The sequence below is a fragment of the Crassostrea angulata genome, chromosome 7 (assembly GCF_025612915.1).
Source record: "Crassostrea angulata isolate pt1a10 chromosome 7, ASM2561291v2, whole genome shotgun sequence".
NCBI classification, from domain to species: domain Eukaryota; kingdom Metazoa; phylum Mollusca; class Bivalvia; order Ostreida; family Ostreidae; genus Magallana; species Magallana angulata.
In genome coordinates, this window is record NC_069117.1 from 60,448,396 (window position 1) to 60,466,466 (window position 18,071).

General features: G+C 36.5%; 1 protein-coding gene and 1 long non-coding RNA gene across 2 annotated transcripts in view; both read left to right on the plus strand.

Moving 5' to 3' along the window:
* LOC128191425 (hemicentin-1-like) overlaps window positions 1-18,071 on the plus strand; it is a 79,855-nt gene that overhangs the window by 52,614 nt on the left and 9,170 nt on the right. The window contains exons 18-33 of the mRNA XM_052863479.1: window positions 1,287-1,474; window positions 1,577-1,658; window positions 2,004-2,175; window positions 2,819-2,916; window positions 3,045-3,215; window positions 3,473-3,643; window positions 3,770-3,940; window positions 4,063-4,233; window positions 4,804-4,974; window positions 5,136-5,300; window positions 5,484-5,633; window positions 6,889-7,026; window positions 7,584-7,739; window positions 7,922-8,122; window positions 9,418-9,480; window positions 14,712-14,963. Of these exons, the coding sequence (XP_052719439.1) occupies window positions 1,287-1,474; window positions 1,577-1,658; window positions 2,004-2,175; window positions 2,819-2,916; window positions 3,045-3,215; window positions 3,473-3,643; window positions 3,770-3,940; window positions 4,063-4,233; window positions 4,804-4,974; window positions 5,136-5,300; window positions 5,484-5,633; window positions 6,889-7,026; window positions 7,584-7,739; window positions 7,922-8,122; window positions 9,418-9,480; window positions 14,712-14,963 (2,520 nt within the window). The remainder of the gene's footprint in view (window positions 1-1,286; window positions 1,475-1,576; window positions 1,659-2,003; window positions 2,176-2,818; window positions 2,917-3,044; window positions 3,216-3,472; window positions 3,644-3,769; window positions 3,941-4,062; window positions 4,234-4,803; window positions 4,975-5,135; window positions 5,301-5,483; window positions 5,634-6,888; window positions 7,027-7,583; window positions 7,740-7,921; window positions 8,123-9,417; window positions 9,481-14,711; window positions 14,964-18,071) is intronic.
* On the plus strand, window positions 15,479-18,042 carry LOC128156368 (uncharacterized). Its single transcript, XR_008239707.1, has 4 exons — window positions 15,479-15,577; window positions 15,705-15,777; window positions 16,675-16,775; window positions 17,786-18,042. It is a non-coding gene; the product is annotated as an uncharacterized LOC128156368 (long non-coding RNA).

Here is an 18,071-nt window from a genome sequence, read left to right on the forward strand (position 1 = left end):
AAGCAACTTGAAAGAGGGGGGGGGGGGGGGGGGGGGCTAAACTAATCATTAAAATCACGAATGCCTAAAAATCATGAAAATCCTAATCCGTCGGGGGGGGGGGGGGGGGGGTTTCCCTATAACTCCAATCTTACCTGCCCAATTTTTCCCCCCAAATCATGAAATTCCTAATCCGTGGTGGGGGGGGGGGGGTGCTAGTATACCTACTATGACTCCAATTTTCAATATCACTATTAATATTTCATTTCTTTTAAGGTCTTTTAATGAACAATTTTGTTTGTTGCGAGGAAAAAGTGGGGGGGGGGGGGGGCTTAACCCTACCTGTTACTATGTCCCTAATGGTTAGGTCTGACTTAGCAAAAAAAAGTCGGGGGGGGGGGGGGGGCTTATCTGAAGCCGATCGAATTGTTTACTCGCATCTTTTATACATTCTCTTGATGAAATGTACACCAATCTCATAATTCTTTCTATGAAATGTTGTTATCCAGAGATAATATGATTATAGGCCCACCTAATATTTTTTTTTTTATTATTCCGTCCCTATTCCGGCGATTACGGCATGCCTTTACCTGCAGCTAGCCGTTTTCTATCAGTGACGTCACTGTTTCCATATATGGTCATGTCAAAATTCGACAAACTTGTAGACTTTACATTTGTTGATTTGCAACATGTCAGCCCAATCTGATTAAAATCAGATCTTTGTAATGCTCCGAAATTCTGATAGTCGCTGTGTAGCGACATCAGAATTTGTCGGAGTGGATCAAAGATCTGATTTTAATCAGATTGCATGTCAGCCATGATATTTCAGAAAACGGAAATACAAATGCATAGACTACAGATGGAGAGTGTGTATTATAGTGGCAGGTTACATGTAAATAACCAACAGCATTTAACAGCTGCAATTAGCATATGTAGGAAAAATTAGATGGAAGGCCTGCGGGGTTAACTCTAAACTGTTTATCCCTGAGTTTTATAGGTTACACGATCAGAATTACACATATTCATACTCAGACTCACACACCAACACGATTACATATTCGGATTAACAAGTTTGCATGTCTGGATTTTTGAACACGATTACCCTCCATAGTGGTCCAATATCTGCTGCAAATTAATACAAGTGGTATATATATACATATACTAGTAACATTCAGCTTGATTCCATTGGAATTATTATTCAAGTGTTTTCAGTGTCAATTTTTGCCAAAGATTTGTTGTTGTTGGTGTTTATAGTACTCTCAGTACTGTGATTATTACCCATTATTGACCTGACTGTGCATCTTCAGTACCTCCCCAGGTCTCCGTCCCTGACAGTGATGCCACGGTCAGTGTGGCTGACCAGGTGATGCTGACCTGCTCTGTGGGTGGGGACCCTAACCCTGACATCAGATGGACCAAGAATGGGCGCCCTGTGGAGCTCAGTGACCGAATCGTCCAGCTACTAAATGGTTCACTTGTTATCTACGACTCTACGGTGAGAAAGCCTCAATATTTTGTTGATTTTTTGAAATTCTGTTTGAATGATCTATAAACCTTTGTGTATTAAGATGTTTATATCAGATATTCTCTCTGACAGAGCTCTGACGCAGGAGAATACAAGTGTGTGGCATCTAATGATGCTGGGACTTCTGAGGGCGTGGCCATGTTGACAGTCCAAGGTGAGAAAACCCAGGCCTGGTAGTGAATGAACAAAGGATGTAGTGTAAGCGTCAAAATATTAGGGGAAAACTAACACATCCTAGGAGGTGAAGAGAATGAACTAGTGCACTGTTTTGATTTATGTATCAGTAGGTTGTCCTGAATATGGTCTTGTCTCTTGTCTCCTTATCCCTAACATTTTACATGTATTTATTGGAAAATTTTATTTTTATAATTAATGTACCAAAAACAAGATAAGAATGGAGAATTGTTAAAAGTTCCAGTTTTCATGTATTCCATATTCAGAGAGCATTAACTTCTAGTATTCTATGTAACATTGCAAGATTATCTTGGTGTCCTTACAGAGCCGCCTATGTTTAAGATTGAGCCGACCAACATGAGGATTGACCTTGGGAACACAGTGGTTATGGACTGTGTGGCAGAAGGAGAGCCAACTCCTGACATCTCCTGGTTACGAGGCTGGAGAGACATTGTGACGGGGGAGAGAATCTCTGTCCTACCCAACAACTCGCTCAGGTAAGATATCCAGGTGTTAAAATAGGGAAGAAAAAAATGTTCTACCCAACAACTTACTCAGGTAAGATATCCAGATGTTATAACAGGGGAGAGTATCTCTGTCCTACCTAACAACTCACTCAGGTAAGATATCCAGATGTTATAACAGGGAAGAGAATTACTGTCCTAACCAACAACTCAATCAGGTAAAATATCTAGGTATTATAATGGGGGTAAAAATTTCTGTCCTACTTTACAATTCACTCAGGTAAGATATCCAGGTGTTATAACAGGGAAGAGAATTACTGTCCTACCCATTAACTCTAGTATGCATCCAGGTGTTATAATAGGGAATTGCATCTATGCCCAACCAAACAGATTAAAGAACACATAGGGAATATATTTGATAGTTTAAAACTCCTTGTGCATCCTGAAAGAAAAAACATTTTGACAAATTATAAAAAGTCACAATTTTATTTACCAAGTTTGTTTTTATTTTCTTCAATGTTACTGTAACATTAATGTATCTATGTATTAATGATTGTGAACATAAGAAAATGAAAATTTCCTGATACACAGAAGAAAAGAATTTTTATTTCTTTTGTCAAAATTCTGGCTCTCTAAATTTCTGATCGAAATGAGAATTTTTCCTCTGTACAAACAGGATACTAGCTGCCCAGATGTCTGATGCAGGACTGTACCGCTGTAAGGCCGCCAACAGACTGGGGATCACCATTGTGGAGGCCAACATGACCATTGTGGGTGGGTAAATAAGTCATAGAGAATCTGAAAGGCTTGGAGCACTGCACTGAAGACCGGGTCTAACACTAGTTTTACAAGAAGATTTGTAAAAGATAGGTTATACTTTATCTTGTTTGGTCTGTTGACAGTCCACGGTCGGTTCTCTGAGTGGACGTCCTGGGGGTTGTGTAGCAGTACTTGCGGGGTGGGGCTACAATTCCGGACTAGGGAGTGTGACAGTCCACCTCCTCAGAATGGCGGGAGACAATGCATAGGCTCCTCCCTCGACTCCAAGACGTGTGTTTCTGGCCACTGTCCAGGTGTGTTCATGTTAAAATTTCACAACTGTCTGTAAGCACATGTTTTGAAAATGTTCAATACACAACTGTGTGTCATGGTGTACATTGTTAAAAGGATTTAAGATTCTATTTTTATGTGAAAAAAATGAAATGTTTTAATGTTTAAAGAAAGATACTTCATGACATCTTGAGCTAATCTTAAGTCGCTGACTGTTACCATTTTTTCCAGAATACAAGTGCTGCTATTCTCTCCTTATATATTTGACTAATTATTTCAGTTGATGGAGATTGGGGTAATTGGTTGCCATGGAAGTCATGCAGTGTATCATGTGGAGAAGGGGAGAGAACCAGGGAAAGAGTTTGTAACAACCCCGCCCCACTTCACGGTGGTACCTCTTGCCCAGGTCCATCTGTGGCTACCGACATCTGTAACGAGGGACCCTGTCCAGGTCAGGGGACAAAACAGAAATTTATATGATAAAAATATAGAGTATATGGAAAAATTGGTTTGAATAATTATACATATCTCTACTCCTGGATATTATTGATTTGCAATTCTTTCCCTCTATCCCCAGTGGACGGTAATTGGAGTGGGTGGGGATCCTGGGGGTCATGCAGTGTGTCCTGTGGGGAGGGGATCCATGAGAGACAGAGACTATGTGATAACCCACCCCAACAGTTTGGTGGACGTCATTGCCGTGGTGACCATGTCCAGTTTAAGACATGTTCTGTTGAGCAGTGTGCAGGTATACAACTCATGAGTTATGTTTGTATCAAAGTTAACTCACTTTTACTGAGTAAGTAGGACTTATGAAATTCATATTAACAAGTCAAAATGCATAATCTTAAACTTTTGAGCTGGTTTCAGTGGACGGTATGTGGGGTCAGTGGAACCACTGGACAGCCTGCTCCCAGAGCTGTGGTGGGGGAGTAAGGTCAAGGACAAGGAGCTGTGACAGCCCCGCCCCCTCGTATGGAGGATCCACCTGTTCGGGGCGGTCCACCCTGACTGACTACTGTAACCCAGAACCCTGCCCAGGTGAGAGAGTGTCAGGTATAGAGATGGATCAGAGAGGGTGTGTAGCTTGATCAAAGGGCTTCTGAATCAATTGCATTAAGTAGGTATGGTTAAGATATTTATCTGTGTAACTCTCATGCAGTGGCAGTGAAAATCAGATGAATAGGCTAGCTTGTAGTTAGTTATGTATCTAAGGTGGCACACTGTACCTTGAAGCAGTTTCTTGAAAAGTTGCATGATGAATAAAATGTATATAAACCAAATAAGGAAGACAAAGGAAATTTAGATAGATTCAAAAAGTTTAAAAAAAATTAAATTTAGTAAATATGAAGAATCGATTTGGGCTTGTAATCTGGAGTTTACAAGCAAAATGCTTTTACCCCTGGGCTAATATGGTATTCAACCAAATAAATTGATATAAACAGTTTCACAAAATCACTATCTTGTAATGTGCAATAAAAAATATAAGCCTTGATGGTGTAAGCTACTCAAAATTCCAATTGAACCAGAAGGTTAATCATTTTATCAGAACATTGCATAACAAAGTCTTATATAATACATGTCTGTATATTATTTTTTTTCCCTTTTCAGTGAATGGTAATTGGGCGGGATGGGAGAGCTGGGGGTCGTGCTCTGTGAGCTGTGGGGTGGGGCTCCAGAAAAGATTTAGGACGTGTTCTAACCCCACCCCCAGCATCAGTGGTCGCCCATGTATAGGGTCCAGTGAGGAAGGGCAGAGGTGTAACCACCCCCTTTGTCCAGGTAAGATTGTGATGCATTAATCTTCATTGTTTCATTAAGGCAGTTTTGTGAAGTCTATTTTGATGATATTATGTTGTTGTACCATCATATTAATGAATCAAAACACAATGCAAGGACAGAATGTAGTTATTGTTTGTCATTTAATGCCTTTGTTTCTTCAGTGGATGGTTATTGGGGTGGATGGGGGCCTTGGTCCCCCTGTTCACAGACCTGTGGGGCAGGGTTCAAGGAAAGGAGTCGGACGTGCTCCACTCCCCAGCACGGGGGACAGTACTGTCAGGGGGACGAACTCCAGCGGGATCTCTGTAGCCTGACCCCCTGTTCCAGTAAGTTAAACTACTTTAATCAGGGCATTATGTGAAATAATGATTTATAACAATAGTACCTATATGTATGATGTATAAGTCTTGAAATGGAGGTTTGAATTAAAATGAATGCTTGAACTTTTAACCATGTCAATATTGGCTGACTGTAAGGTAAATATTACGTATATCACACACTGATTTTAGGATTACCTGGTAAAGCCTTCGGGACGTTGGTTGGTTACATCAATGGTGTAGATCTGACAGAGTCTACCATTAATGCTGTCATGACAACCTCTGATGATGGACTGAACATCAAGGTGGCGGCTACCATCAAAGATTTACCACCTAATGTAGGTGAGTACTAGCTACCATCAAAGATTTACCACCTAATGTAGGTGATTACTAGCTACCATCAAAGATTTACCACTCAATGTAGGTGAGTACTAGATACCCTCAAAGATTTACCACCCACTGTAGGTGAGTACTAGCTACCATCAAAGATTCTCCACCCAATGTAGGTGATTACTAGCTGCCATCAAAGATTTACCTCCCAATGTAGGTGAGTACTAGCTACCATCAAAGATTTACCTCACAATGTAGGAGAGTACTAGATACCCTCAAAGATTCACCTCCCAATGTAGGTGAGTACTAGCTACCCTCAAAGATTTACCTCACAATGTAGGTGAGTACTAGCTACCATCAAATTAAAGATTTACCACCCAATGTAGGTGAGTACTAGCTACCATCAAAGATTTACCTCCCAATGCAGGCAAGTATTAGATACCATCAAAGATTTACCTCCCAATGTCGGCGAGTACTAGCTACCATTAAAGATTTACCTCCCAATATAGGTGAGTACTAGGTACCATCAAAGATTTACCTCCCAATGTAGGTGAGTACTAGCTACCATCAAAGATTCTCCTCCGAATGTAGGTGAGTACTAGCTACCATTAATGATTTACCTCCTAATGTAGGTGAGTACTAGCTACCATTAATGATTTACCTCCTAATGTAGGTGAGTACTAGCTACCATCAAAGATTCTCCTCCCAATGTAGGTGAGTACTAGCTACCGTCAAAGATTCTCCTCCGAATGTAGGTGAGTACAAGCTACCATTAAAGATTTACCTCCCAATGTAGGTGAGTACTAGTTACCATCACAGATTTACCTCCCAATGTAGGTGAGTACTAGCTATCATTAAAGATTTACCTCCTAATATAGGTGAGTACTAGCCACCATTAAAGATTTACCTCCTAATGTAGGTGAGTACTAGCTACCATTAAAGATTACCTCAGAATATCGATGAGAATTTGGTAAAGGTAGCTACCATTAAAGATTTACCTCCCAATATAGTACTAGTGTTGACAAGCAATTTTCTTTTATATCAAAGTAATCATAATATGGCAGTGGTTTGTTTAGAAATGGAGGGGGAGGGGGAAGGGGAGGTTACAAGGAGAAATTTCCATCACTCATTAGATCATAGTAACTCTGAACATTATACCCCCTCTAGACTGATTATGAAGAGAATGTACAGTACCAACAATTTTATCTTAATTGTTCTTTATGGAAACCTCCTGATTAGAATTGACTGAGGTCATGTGACATTGCAGGTAGGCACATGGAGCACCTGGTGTCTGTGCTGAGTCCTGTGTACTGGGTGACCACCTCAGAAAGGGGCGGGGCTAAAAATGGACTCTCCCTGACAGAGGGCAAATTCTCCAGAGACGTCCAAGTGGAGTATGCAACTGGTAAGGTGTCTGTCTGTGTGTCTGTCTGGACAAATTTTTAGCAAAGATTTCTCAGCAACTATTAATTGTTGATGGTTAAATTTGAACACAGCCTTTTTTAAGTACCAATCAGATGTCAACTTCCTGTTAGATAATGATTTTGATTGTTTTTAGCTTAAATTTTTGGAAAAAATTTTGTCACAGGTTTTTCAATTGCAGATGCTTGAAATTCTAACACATTCTTTGTTACTTTTAGGCATTTCATATCATGGGATTCCTAATTGAACAAATTTCATATTTACTTCTTGTTATACTTCTACTTAAAGTCAAACTTTGAATATTTTGTACATTCACATCAGAGTGGGTGTATCACTTTATAGTGAGCATTTGCTCACAGATATCTTGTTTCATTTGCTGGGGTTTTAAAATATACATGTATAAATAGAATTAGGTGGTATCTTAAGTTTCTGGCAGTTTTGTCAAGCACATAAAAGACAATAATTCTAATCAGAAATTGATTGTACATAAAAGAATACTTGTTTGTGTTATGTATTGTATGAAGTTGATGTGTCTGGTAGGGGAGATAGTGAGGATGTCTCAGTATGCCAATGGAGTGGACGAGGATGGTGTGTTACAGATCGATGTCATCATACGGGGGGAGGTTCCTGATCTGTCACAGGGGGCGGAGCTTACACTGACCCCATACTACGAAAACTACATACAGACAGGACAAGGTCAGGCTTATGTACAGGACATCAATTTCTAGTCAGTTGCATGAAAATGTTCATATGTGTGTCAACACTGAAAGCTTTCCCAACAATTTCACTATCACACTTCATTAGTAAAAAAGCAGCTGAGGTAGATCCCAGAAACATGTATTGCATCATTCTTAATATTGTAATCCTCAATTTTTCAGGTAATATCTTTGCCCGGTCTTCTCGTACAATTCGATTGGATGGCCATCTCCTTCCATACTCCTGGAATCACACAATCTCGTACGAAACGACTGAGATAATGCCGTTCTTGGTTGAGACGTTACACACTAAGGACATCACGTCATCTGTCAGTCCGACAGGGGACCAGGTGGAGTTTACTCTGCTCACCAGCATCACCCCAGGTAAATAAACTCTCCAGATATGTAAGTTAGCTGTTTAATGATGTACACTTCAGCATCTTTCCAAGTACCGGGTAAAAGTAGATATATTACTGATAGGTAATGTATACTGTTAACGACAAACACTAAAAGGGGAAATTAAACTTTGTATGTATGTGTATAAATTTCTTTATAGGATCCACTTTAGGTAAAAAAAAAGATAATGTTTAATAGTGAAAATTACTGGTAAATCAATATTTGCATCAAAACACTTCCATCTCAAAGTTCAATATTCTTTGCTTGATATATATATTGTAAAAGCAGAAATATTCGTTGAGGATTTAATTTTGTTATTTTTGTTGGCGGTATTTATCAATGAAATTAAATCCATGATGAATTTTTAATCCAAGTAACTATAAAGAAATACTGAGTTGATATGCAATACATTTTGAAGATTATGATATGACGAAATTAAATCCAAATAAAATTTTGTTTCATTTAAAAACAAAAACATTTTAACCTAACATATATATGTGCTTCTACAGTATACACATTAACATATTGTGATTTATTAAGTCAAGGGTTTTTAATAAAGTAGACTGATAGTCCATCTCCTGATGACCTTTGTATTGTTTTCTCCTAATGACCTGTGTATAGTTTTCTCCTGATGACCTTTGTATTGTTTTCTCCTGATGACCTTTGTATTGTTTTCTCCTGATGACCTTTGTATTGTTTTCTCCTGATGACTGTGTATTGTTTTCTCCTGATGACCTTTGTATTTTTTCCCCTGATGACCAGTGTATTGTTTTGTCTTGATGACCTTTGTATTGTTTTCTCCTGATGACCTTTGTATTGTTTTCTCCTGATGACCTTTGTATTGTTTTCTCCTGGTGACCTTTGTATTGTTTTTTCCTGATGACCTGTGTATTGTTTTTCTCCTGATGACCTGTATATTGTTTTCTCCTGGTGACCTTTGTATTGTTTTCTCCTGATGACTGTGTATTGTTTTTACCTGATGACCTGTGTGTTGTTTTCTCCTGATGACCTTTGTACTGTTTTCTCCTGATGACCTGTGTATTGTTTTCTCCTGGAGACCTTTGTATTGTTTTTGTCCCGATGACCTGTGTATTGTTTTTCTCCTAATGACCTGTGTACTGTTTTCTCCCGGTGACTGTGTATTGTTTTTTCCTGATGACTGTGTATTGTTTTCTCCTGATGACTGTGTATTGTTTTTACCTGATGACCTGTGTATTGTTTTTTCCTGATGACCTGTGTATTGTTTTTACCTGATGACCTGTGTATTGTTTTCCACTGAGCAGGTACTCCCAGTAACCAGTGCCCCTCCGGCTTTCACCTGGACAGCAGTGGAAAGTTCTGTTTTGGTAAGATTTTAAAAACTTTTGAAATAAATATTTAAAATTGATTTTATTTTTCATATTTAGTGACTTTCATAAAAAAGTATTGATGCAGATCAGTAAATCAGAAAAAAAAAAAACGTACACAGATGTTCCTACTTAACATTAAGATTGCTTATCACATGAGGTTGTGTCAAGAACTTAACCCAGGGTCAGTTGTGCAAGTTCAAGGTCATTGTTGAAAAATGCATAATTCCCATCAAGGCCATATCTTGTAATGGAAAATGATTAGAAGCTAAAATTTGACACAAAGATTGCCTGTAACCTGTTTATATGTCCTGGCCCCGAGGTTATAAAACTTTTTCCATACTCATACTCCAACTCGTACTCCGTACTCCGAGTATGTGCTCCACTGAGTACGGCTCTAAAAACCGAGGTTATAAAAGTTTTGGAGTACGTTCTCCGCTGAGTACTATTTGGAGTATGCTCCAAAAGCCGATCGATGAAAATTTACGTCTCTGGAGAAATACTGTTCTCATGTAAATAGTCCTGGCATGTAGGCAAACTACATGTATTCAGATTAATTATTTATCAACAAAATGTAACACATTATTTACATGTACATATTACCTTCTTCATCTGCAAGCATGGAGATGTGTCTGCATCTATAAGTTATGAATTTTTTAGCAACAAAGACGATAAATCCAGTGTAATTGGTAAAATTATCAACAAATTGTGTTTATGTCAAATCTCTCTCTCTCTCTCTCTCATGAGACTCAGATAGTGATTCATGCATGTGATGATTAAGTATAATTATATTGTAAGGAACGATATGAATATAAAACTTAAGAAAGAAGTAAGAATTTACACGGATATGAAGAGAGTATTTCAACATAGAATTTAGTTCGATATATCTTTAGTTTTCCTGGCTTTTTAACGATTTTGATATTTTAAATGTCAGGAAAAGGTCAGAAACGACGCCAATACATGGAAAGTCACTGCCCCCAAGTGGATATATTTTAAGATATTTAGTGAACAGTTCCTGTATTGGGAAAAACAGGAAGAGTTTAATTCAAAAATAGAAACATATACTTGGGAAAATCACAAAAATACTGAGAAGATCCGTTTATTTTCACACTCAGAAAGTATACACTAAAGAAATTATATGGGTATTCAAATTTAATTGCAACATACTATACTTGCCTTAATTCTTGTGAGAAAAAAACATCTAATATCTTGAAGCACAGGATGAATGACCATCTTTAAGTTCTCCTTAAATACAGCTTAAAGATACTTAAAGGTAGCTTAAAGATGATCTTTAAGCCACCTTTAAGCTATATGTGTTGCTTAAAGATGGCTTAAAGAAAGCGTAAAGATGGCTTAAAGGCAGCTTAAAGACTATCTTTAAGCTACCTTTAAGCCACCTTTAAGCCATTAAAAAATCGTTTAATTCAATAGTGTGCATAATTTACCAACAAAATATGTTAACTATAAGATAATGATAGAAAAAGTATTAAAAACGGTTTTTGTTCTAGAAAATAAAATGAAAAAAAAAAAAATAAGCAAAACGCCCAAGACAAGGATTGAACCTGGGACCCTTCGTTTACCAGCATCACCTCACTTCCTCTGCGCCACGGCAACTTACTTATTTAGGGTGGTTTTTATATCCTATATATCAGTGATTATTGAATCAATGTATTCAATGTATATTTTTTACTTGAAAAGATTTTGATTTCCATTCAAATTGTAACTATCAATCATATTTAATTTATAAATCACATGCATGCATATATTTAGAATGAAATACGGAACTTCATCTTCAGTGAAAAAAATATATATTATACCTTAATGGAAAATGTAAATAAATTTAAACCGAGTAGATAAACGTTCATCTAATTCATAGCTAAATGAAATGCAAGGATGAAGATGAAATCATTTCTTTTATTAAATGCACTGAAACTTTTAGGGTATTAGTTCTACGCAATTTTCCCGGTTTTCATGATCACGGCGCCGTTCCAGTATGTTTAAACATTTAATTGTATACATGATTTTTTAGACTATCAATTCTATAACAAACAATATTACCAATTACGGGTGACGTATTTACTGCATGTGGCAATTGCAAATGATGTATACATATACTTGTACATACAATTGTATGATGTACCAGGATGGGTAACGTTATGTGACATATTTACTCTTATACATATATTTAAACAATTAACCCCTATTTATGATTACCGGTACAGGAATTAATTAGCCTCTAGATTTTACTCTTACATACATGTATCTTTAATTTGTAGACGTAACATTTTGAAAACCCAGAGTAAGGAAATAATACTTTGAAAATAAATTACAAATGTAAATAAACTTTTATTCACTAGACTCATATATCAAATACACTTACATGCTAAGATTTCAACGCCTTTAGAAACCCTGACTTGCACCTGGGCACACGACACACCTGTTGTGTATATCTTGTATATTCTGTGTTAGTTCCAGGGGTTTTCTTAAGTTGGACAAACAATAGACTCTAATTAGATATACACAAACGAACAAAACTATGTCTAGACAAACAAAGCAGTAATATCCTGCCCGATATAACAATTAGGCAGTTGAGAGTTTTTTCATCTTTAACATTTATCTAGCAGATCTAAAATTAGACCTAGAAATAATTAAAATTGAAAAAAAAAATGCATACCTTCAACCGATTAATAAATTAAATCATGCAGTTTTGGTTCATTATCTTTATTTCGTTTAATAACCGGATGAACTAAGAGAGAGAGAGAGAGAGAGAGAGAGAGATTTCACCGATTAATTTATAATAGGAAACAGACATACTTAAATATAATTTCATGCACAAATTTAGATGCAGAGACTGCTCACCCCTACAATAATTTTGAATAATTTTGAAACCAAAATTAAAATTATAAAGAATTTTATAACGGCAATCTGTGTCCATCGGAGCGTTGTTGATGATAGCGATATGTGTTTAATGGAGCGACAATTAAAACCGCCTGGAACACCCCCCCCCCCCCCCATTCCTTGGAAATTATAATATATCATCACTCAGATCACCCCCTCCCCTCCCTATAAAAGAGCTTTTGCATTTAATGTATGTTTTTATTGTTCAGTTTGATCAAACTTTACTTAAAGGGAACTTAAAGATGGTTTAAAGACAACTTTAAGGGAGCGTAAATGCCACTTAAAGATGCTTAAAGGTAGCTTAAAGATGGCTTAAAGGTGACTTAAAGAAGTTTGGACATTAAGGACCTATAAGCTCAGCTTAAAGGTGGCTTAAAGGTGGCTTAAAGATCCTTTAAGCCACCTTTATGCCACCTTTAAGCCACCTTTACACCACCTTTAAGTCACCTTTAAGGACTTGCTTAAAGATTGTTTTTTGCCCTGTGAAGGGGGTGGGGGTTGGGGTTGGAATTGCATCAATGAACATATGCCAAAAGCCAAGGACACACGTAAAGTTTCTCATTTCAATATTTTTGGGAATGTGCACGAGAGTTTAAGAAAATTCACTAATTGAAATATTTTTGAAATTTCCACTATGAGGACCACGTTAAACCGAAACAACGTGTTCACGGAAACTGTGTACTAAAGTTGCTGTAACCCTTTTTGTGGGGTTTTAATGATGGTTCAAGTTTTTCTCACTTAGTCAAGGCTTGAAAATGTGTGTTTAGAATTTACATAATATACCGGTACACGTACTGTGTCATTTTTAATCTTAAGTAACATCATTTGATATTTTTGAGCAAGCCTTTTCCTATTCATCTTTAAAATTCGAAATACATGTGTTAATTTTAATGCATTTGACATAAATATTTGGTTACTTTAGATAAAAAAGAAATAACTATATGAATTATCTAGTAGATACATGTAGTTACTTGCTAATGAAATAAAATAATTTAAGAAATGAATATTCCCACAGCTAAGCTTTATAGAGAAAAATCTCTCACATGAAAATGCGAAGAAGCTATTTTATCACAAGTAGTATATGTATTTTCAGTCGATTACATACATTTTTTTCTGGGAGGGTTTAGTTACACCATTGAACACACGCGTTTTCTTCCTATTGCACCATTGAAACCAGTCTAATGTAGAGAAATCCCCCAAGTTAAAAAAAAAGATAATTAAGACTTGCAAGTTGTACATTTTCTTTGCCAGAAGGAGTATGATTTAACTTTATTTGGACAATTTTTTTAGGGCTGGGGGGGGGGGGGGGGGCTGGGTGCGACCTCCTTTACTCCGCCACTGATTTACCGCTTATTCTATAAAATGTTTCCCTTTCCAAGTTTTGTGGCATGCAACATAAATGATAATTGATTAATAAGTAAGTAATAGAAAGTTTTAGAATTTTTGTGCATCCCCCATCCTTTGTTAATGTTTAGTACTAACCTGTAATAAAAAAAAAGGGACCCAGCAAGTACATCTGATTGAAATTGATTAATAACAATACATGTACATTGATTTCGTTGTTTTAAATGATGGGGTGTATGGGTAGTATTTGACTAAAAACAGAATTCTGAAAAAGTCGAGCTATTCAACAGTAGTATTTTGTACGTAGATTTACATGTATATATACATTAATTAATGAAGCAAACTATCTAAAAGTTATTTTGATAATCTTGGTTGCAGTTTGCCCTTACTCTTAAATTCACCTCCGTTATATCTATTCTAGATATGTCATTAATGGTAAAAACTTTCCATTTTAATTCATATACATGTAAATATGATTAAATTATAGCGTATAATACAGCAACATTACAATATGAACAATATTATATGTTTGCACTGCATTTTATTTAGATTAAATGTCTTAATTACGACTTTGAGAAAGCTTCATAGCTTACTCAGAAAATCGCTGTTTTGTACTCAGCCGGAGTACGAGTATGAGTATGAAAATGTTTATAACCTCGATACCTTGAGTACGAGTACGGTTTTAAGCACCGAGTACGATTTGGAGTACGAGATCGTACTCAAGAAAGTTTTATATCCTCGGGGCCTGGTGTTGAGCTTTACTTAATATTACTTTCCAATAAAGAAATACATGAGTTAATATATTTTCCTAGTGGGGGTAACAAATTTGGGCTTTCTCCCAGTACCTGAAGTTCTGAATTGTATCAAGTCTTACAAATGTTTTAAAAAACCTTACAAGTAAATTTTATACCATATGTACCACCTCTTAGATGAAAAGGAATTAAATGGATTCAGAACTAACTTATCTATGGTAATGACTGTCTGTTCAGATGATGATGAGTGCTGGCCAATCAATCCCTGCTCCCACCACTGTCACAACTCCCCAGGAAGGTTTGCCTGCTCCTGTCCCCCAGGGTACATCCTGGGTCGTGACGGACGGTCCTGTGAGGATCTGGACGAGTGTCGCTGGAATAATGGGGGGTGTGGGTCTGACCAGGAGTGTCTGAACACCCAGGGGTCGTACCACTGTGCCACGGTCTGTAAGGCGGGATACAGGAGGAACAAGGACATGTTCTGTATAGGTAAACATCTACCTGTATGTTGTGTACATTAGGTAAGTGTGCAATCTTACACTACCTGATATGTTTTCTATAGGTAAGTGTGGAATCTATGTTCTGTATAGGTAAACATCTACCTGTATGTTGTGTACATTAGGTAAGTGTGCAATCTTACACTACCTGATATGTTTTCTATCGGTAAGTGTGGAATCTATGTTCTGTATAGGTAAACATCTACCTGTATGTTGTGTACATTAGGTAAGTGTGCAATCTTACACTACCTGATATGTTTTCTATAGGTAAGTGTGGAATCTATGTTCTGTATAGGTAAACATCTACCTGTATGTTGTGTACATCAGGTAAGTGTGGAATCTATGTTCGGTATAGGTAAACATCTACCTGTATGTTGTGTACATCAGGTAAGTGTGGAATCTATGTTCGGTATAGGTAAACATCTACCTGTATGTTGTGTACATCACACACCTCACAGCCTTATTAGCATAATCGGAACCTTTCTGGTTTTTGTATTAACGAAAGAATGAAAAAACCCGAGAAAGTCAAAACTTCGTATATCTCGGGATTTTAACGAGACCAGTCTCATACTCGTGAAAATCGAGAGAGGAGTTTAAATGGAAAAAGTAAGTAAAAGTTTTTTGTTTCTTATATTGGCAAGCTTTTAAATTATTTAAAGTTGCAGAACAGTTGTTTATTAATGTGAAGTCGAAGTTTGGGGTGATTAGCCTTATCTCTTTAAATTTTGTTCAGCATGAAACAGTCTGAACAGCAATCCTCGATTTTGTCAACAATCTAAAACGTGCTAAGGAGTAGTCATTCGTCGGTAAGAACATACTTACTTACATTGTTAAACTACTCAAAAACTCTTTTAAAAGCCTACAATGCATTAAGTCTAGTACAAGTGTTACAAAAATGTCGATAATTAATTGTCGTTGTGAAATGTGACTTGAAAGACATGTTTTAGTATGAAATGTGTATGCAGGTGTATTATAGTCAGTTTTTACACATATTGTTACGTAGCATACGTTAAAAAAATATTGTATGTTTTTCCTAGAATATTGAGTTTGTGTCAATCATGCTTTCAGTCATTTCCATACAGAATTTCCTCGACACGTACATGTACAATGTACACTGTACATGTGGTTTTGATATCTGTATCTCATTCATACTGTTAACTTTATGTCTTATTTATCTATTAACGATGAGAGTGTTTATGAATCAAGGGTCTGCATTTGTTATGTAAATATAACATTATACGATTGAGAGTATGAGAGAGGGATAGACTCAGGAGAGAGAGAGAGAGAGAGAGAGAGAGAGAGAGAGAGAGAGAGAGAGAGAGAGAGAATGTGTGTGTGTAATTACAGTGTACCGTACATGTAATTGTTATTGATTGCCTTGCTTCCATGAACCATATATATATATTTCAATAATGCCACATTGCACTAGAAATATTGCTGACAAAGATGTTAAGAGAGATCATGGAGAGAGAGAGAGAGAGAGAGAGAGTATGAAAAACCATAACAAATTTTACAGTTATATGTCATTTCCCACTTAATGAGTTGTTATAGCTGTTATCATGGTAATGTTTTGACCATGCATGTCTCAGATACTGCATGTGCCCATAAAAAAGTGTAATCTAGGATACACCCTTTTGTTTTGATAATGACAACATCTAGCTTTGTAATGATAGCTAGTGTATCTTTTTTCTTCTAATCTACAGATTTACCTGCGGCTTCCAGATGATCTGAAGATCAGGAATATAGAAAATATTGTCAATTTGATATTGCTAATGACCCAGTCAAGTCTGCTGAAGCCCAGAAGGTACTTCTTTGTCATGTAATAAACTTACAACTTGTTTTCCATATGTAGATATATTTGGTTTAAGCTGATTGAAAGCCAAGCAAGGTCATCTAAATAGCTACAATGTCTTGTGTAAAAGGGAAAGGTTTATGTGGGCATCTTGTTGCAAATCTGCTTGATTATTAGCTTCAGATCTGTAGCTCTCTGGTTGAAAAAATTCGGATAGACTATGCGAATTTTTTCAACCAGAGAGCTACAAATCTGCAGCTACTTGATTATCTGTATTTTAAGGGGTGGGAACCTCTGAAAGGAATACCAGGAGTTTGAAAATATTATAAATTTTAAGAGATGTGTTTTACACTCTCTGAGAAAATGGGATTCGCAGAAATCCCATGAATTTCTTACGCTGGAAATATGTTTTTCAGATTAGTTTTTGTTATTGACGCAATCATATTTTGGTGTACATAGAATGTTGATAGTTGAAACTCATAACGACAATCTTTCTGTCCACTGGATATCTAAATATCTTTGAAGTTACACCATTGAAGTTACACATTCATTACATTTATAATGTGTGTGCAGAATTGATTGAGCCAGGTTTCCTTATGTTTCCTGATGTTGTCATATAAGTTATACATTGTACTGCTTTAAAAAAGTATATATCACTTGTGACTTACTGGTATATTAGTACATATTTCATTTGTAAAATCATTTGACAAATTTAAAGTGTTTTGTAGTACTGAAATGTTTTTATGGCTTTTAAAATTACTGAAAGTACATGCACATGATGCAACTATCTTTTGACGCTGTATATATACCAAAAAGAAACTGTCAGCTGGGTTTAAAATTAGTGGCAAAATGATGTAATACATGTACATGTATGTACAATATTAGAAAAGATTACATTGTTACTCATTGCACATTCCATAAATAACTTCATTGAATATATACGTGTAAGTATTTGATGAGTGCACAGTGTTTGCAAAAATTACATGTAATTCTCTTAACACTTTATGTTTATTCTATTTTAGTTTCCAGACCATGACATTAATGAATATTCCTTGAATGGAATGCATGAGGATTAGAATGGAATCTTATTCTGCCTTTTTTACCAACTCACACCATCTTTTCAAGATTTATGGAGCCAACCACAGAAGAATTTGTTCTATACACATCATTCATAACATTCTTATTTATGTTGCACAACTTTAAATGTTACTGGATGAATTGTGTTCACATAATGAATACCAGCAAACTTTTTATCGAGTGCACTTAATTCGTATTGTTCCTACCCATCCATCTAACATATGTTTTTAT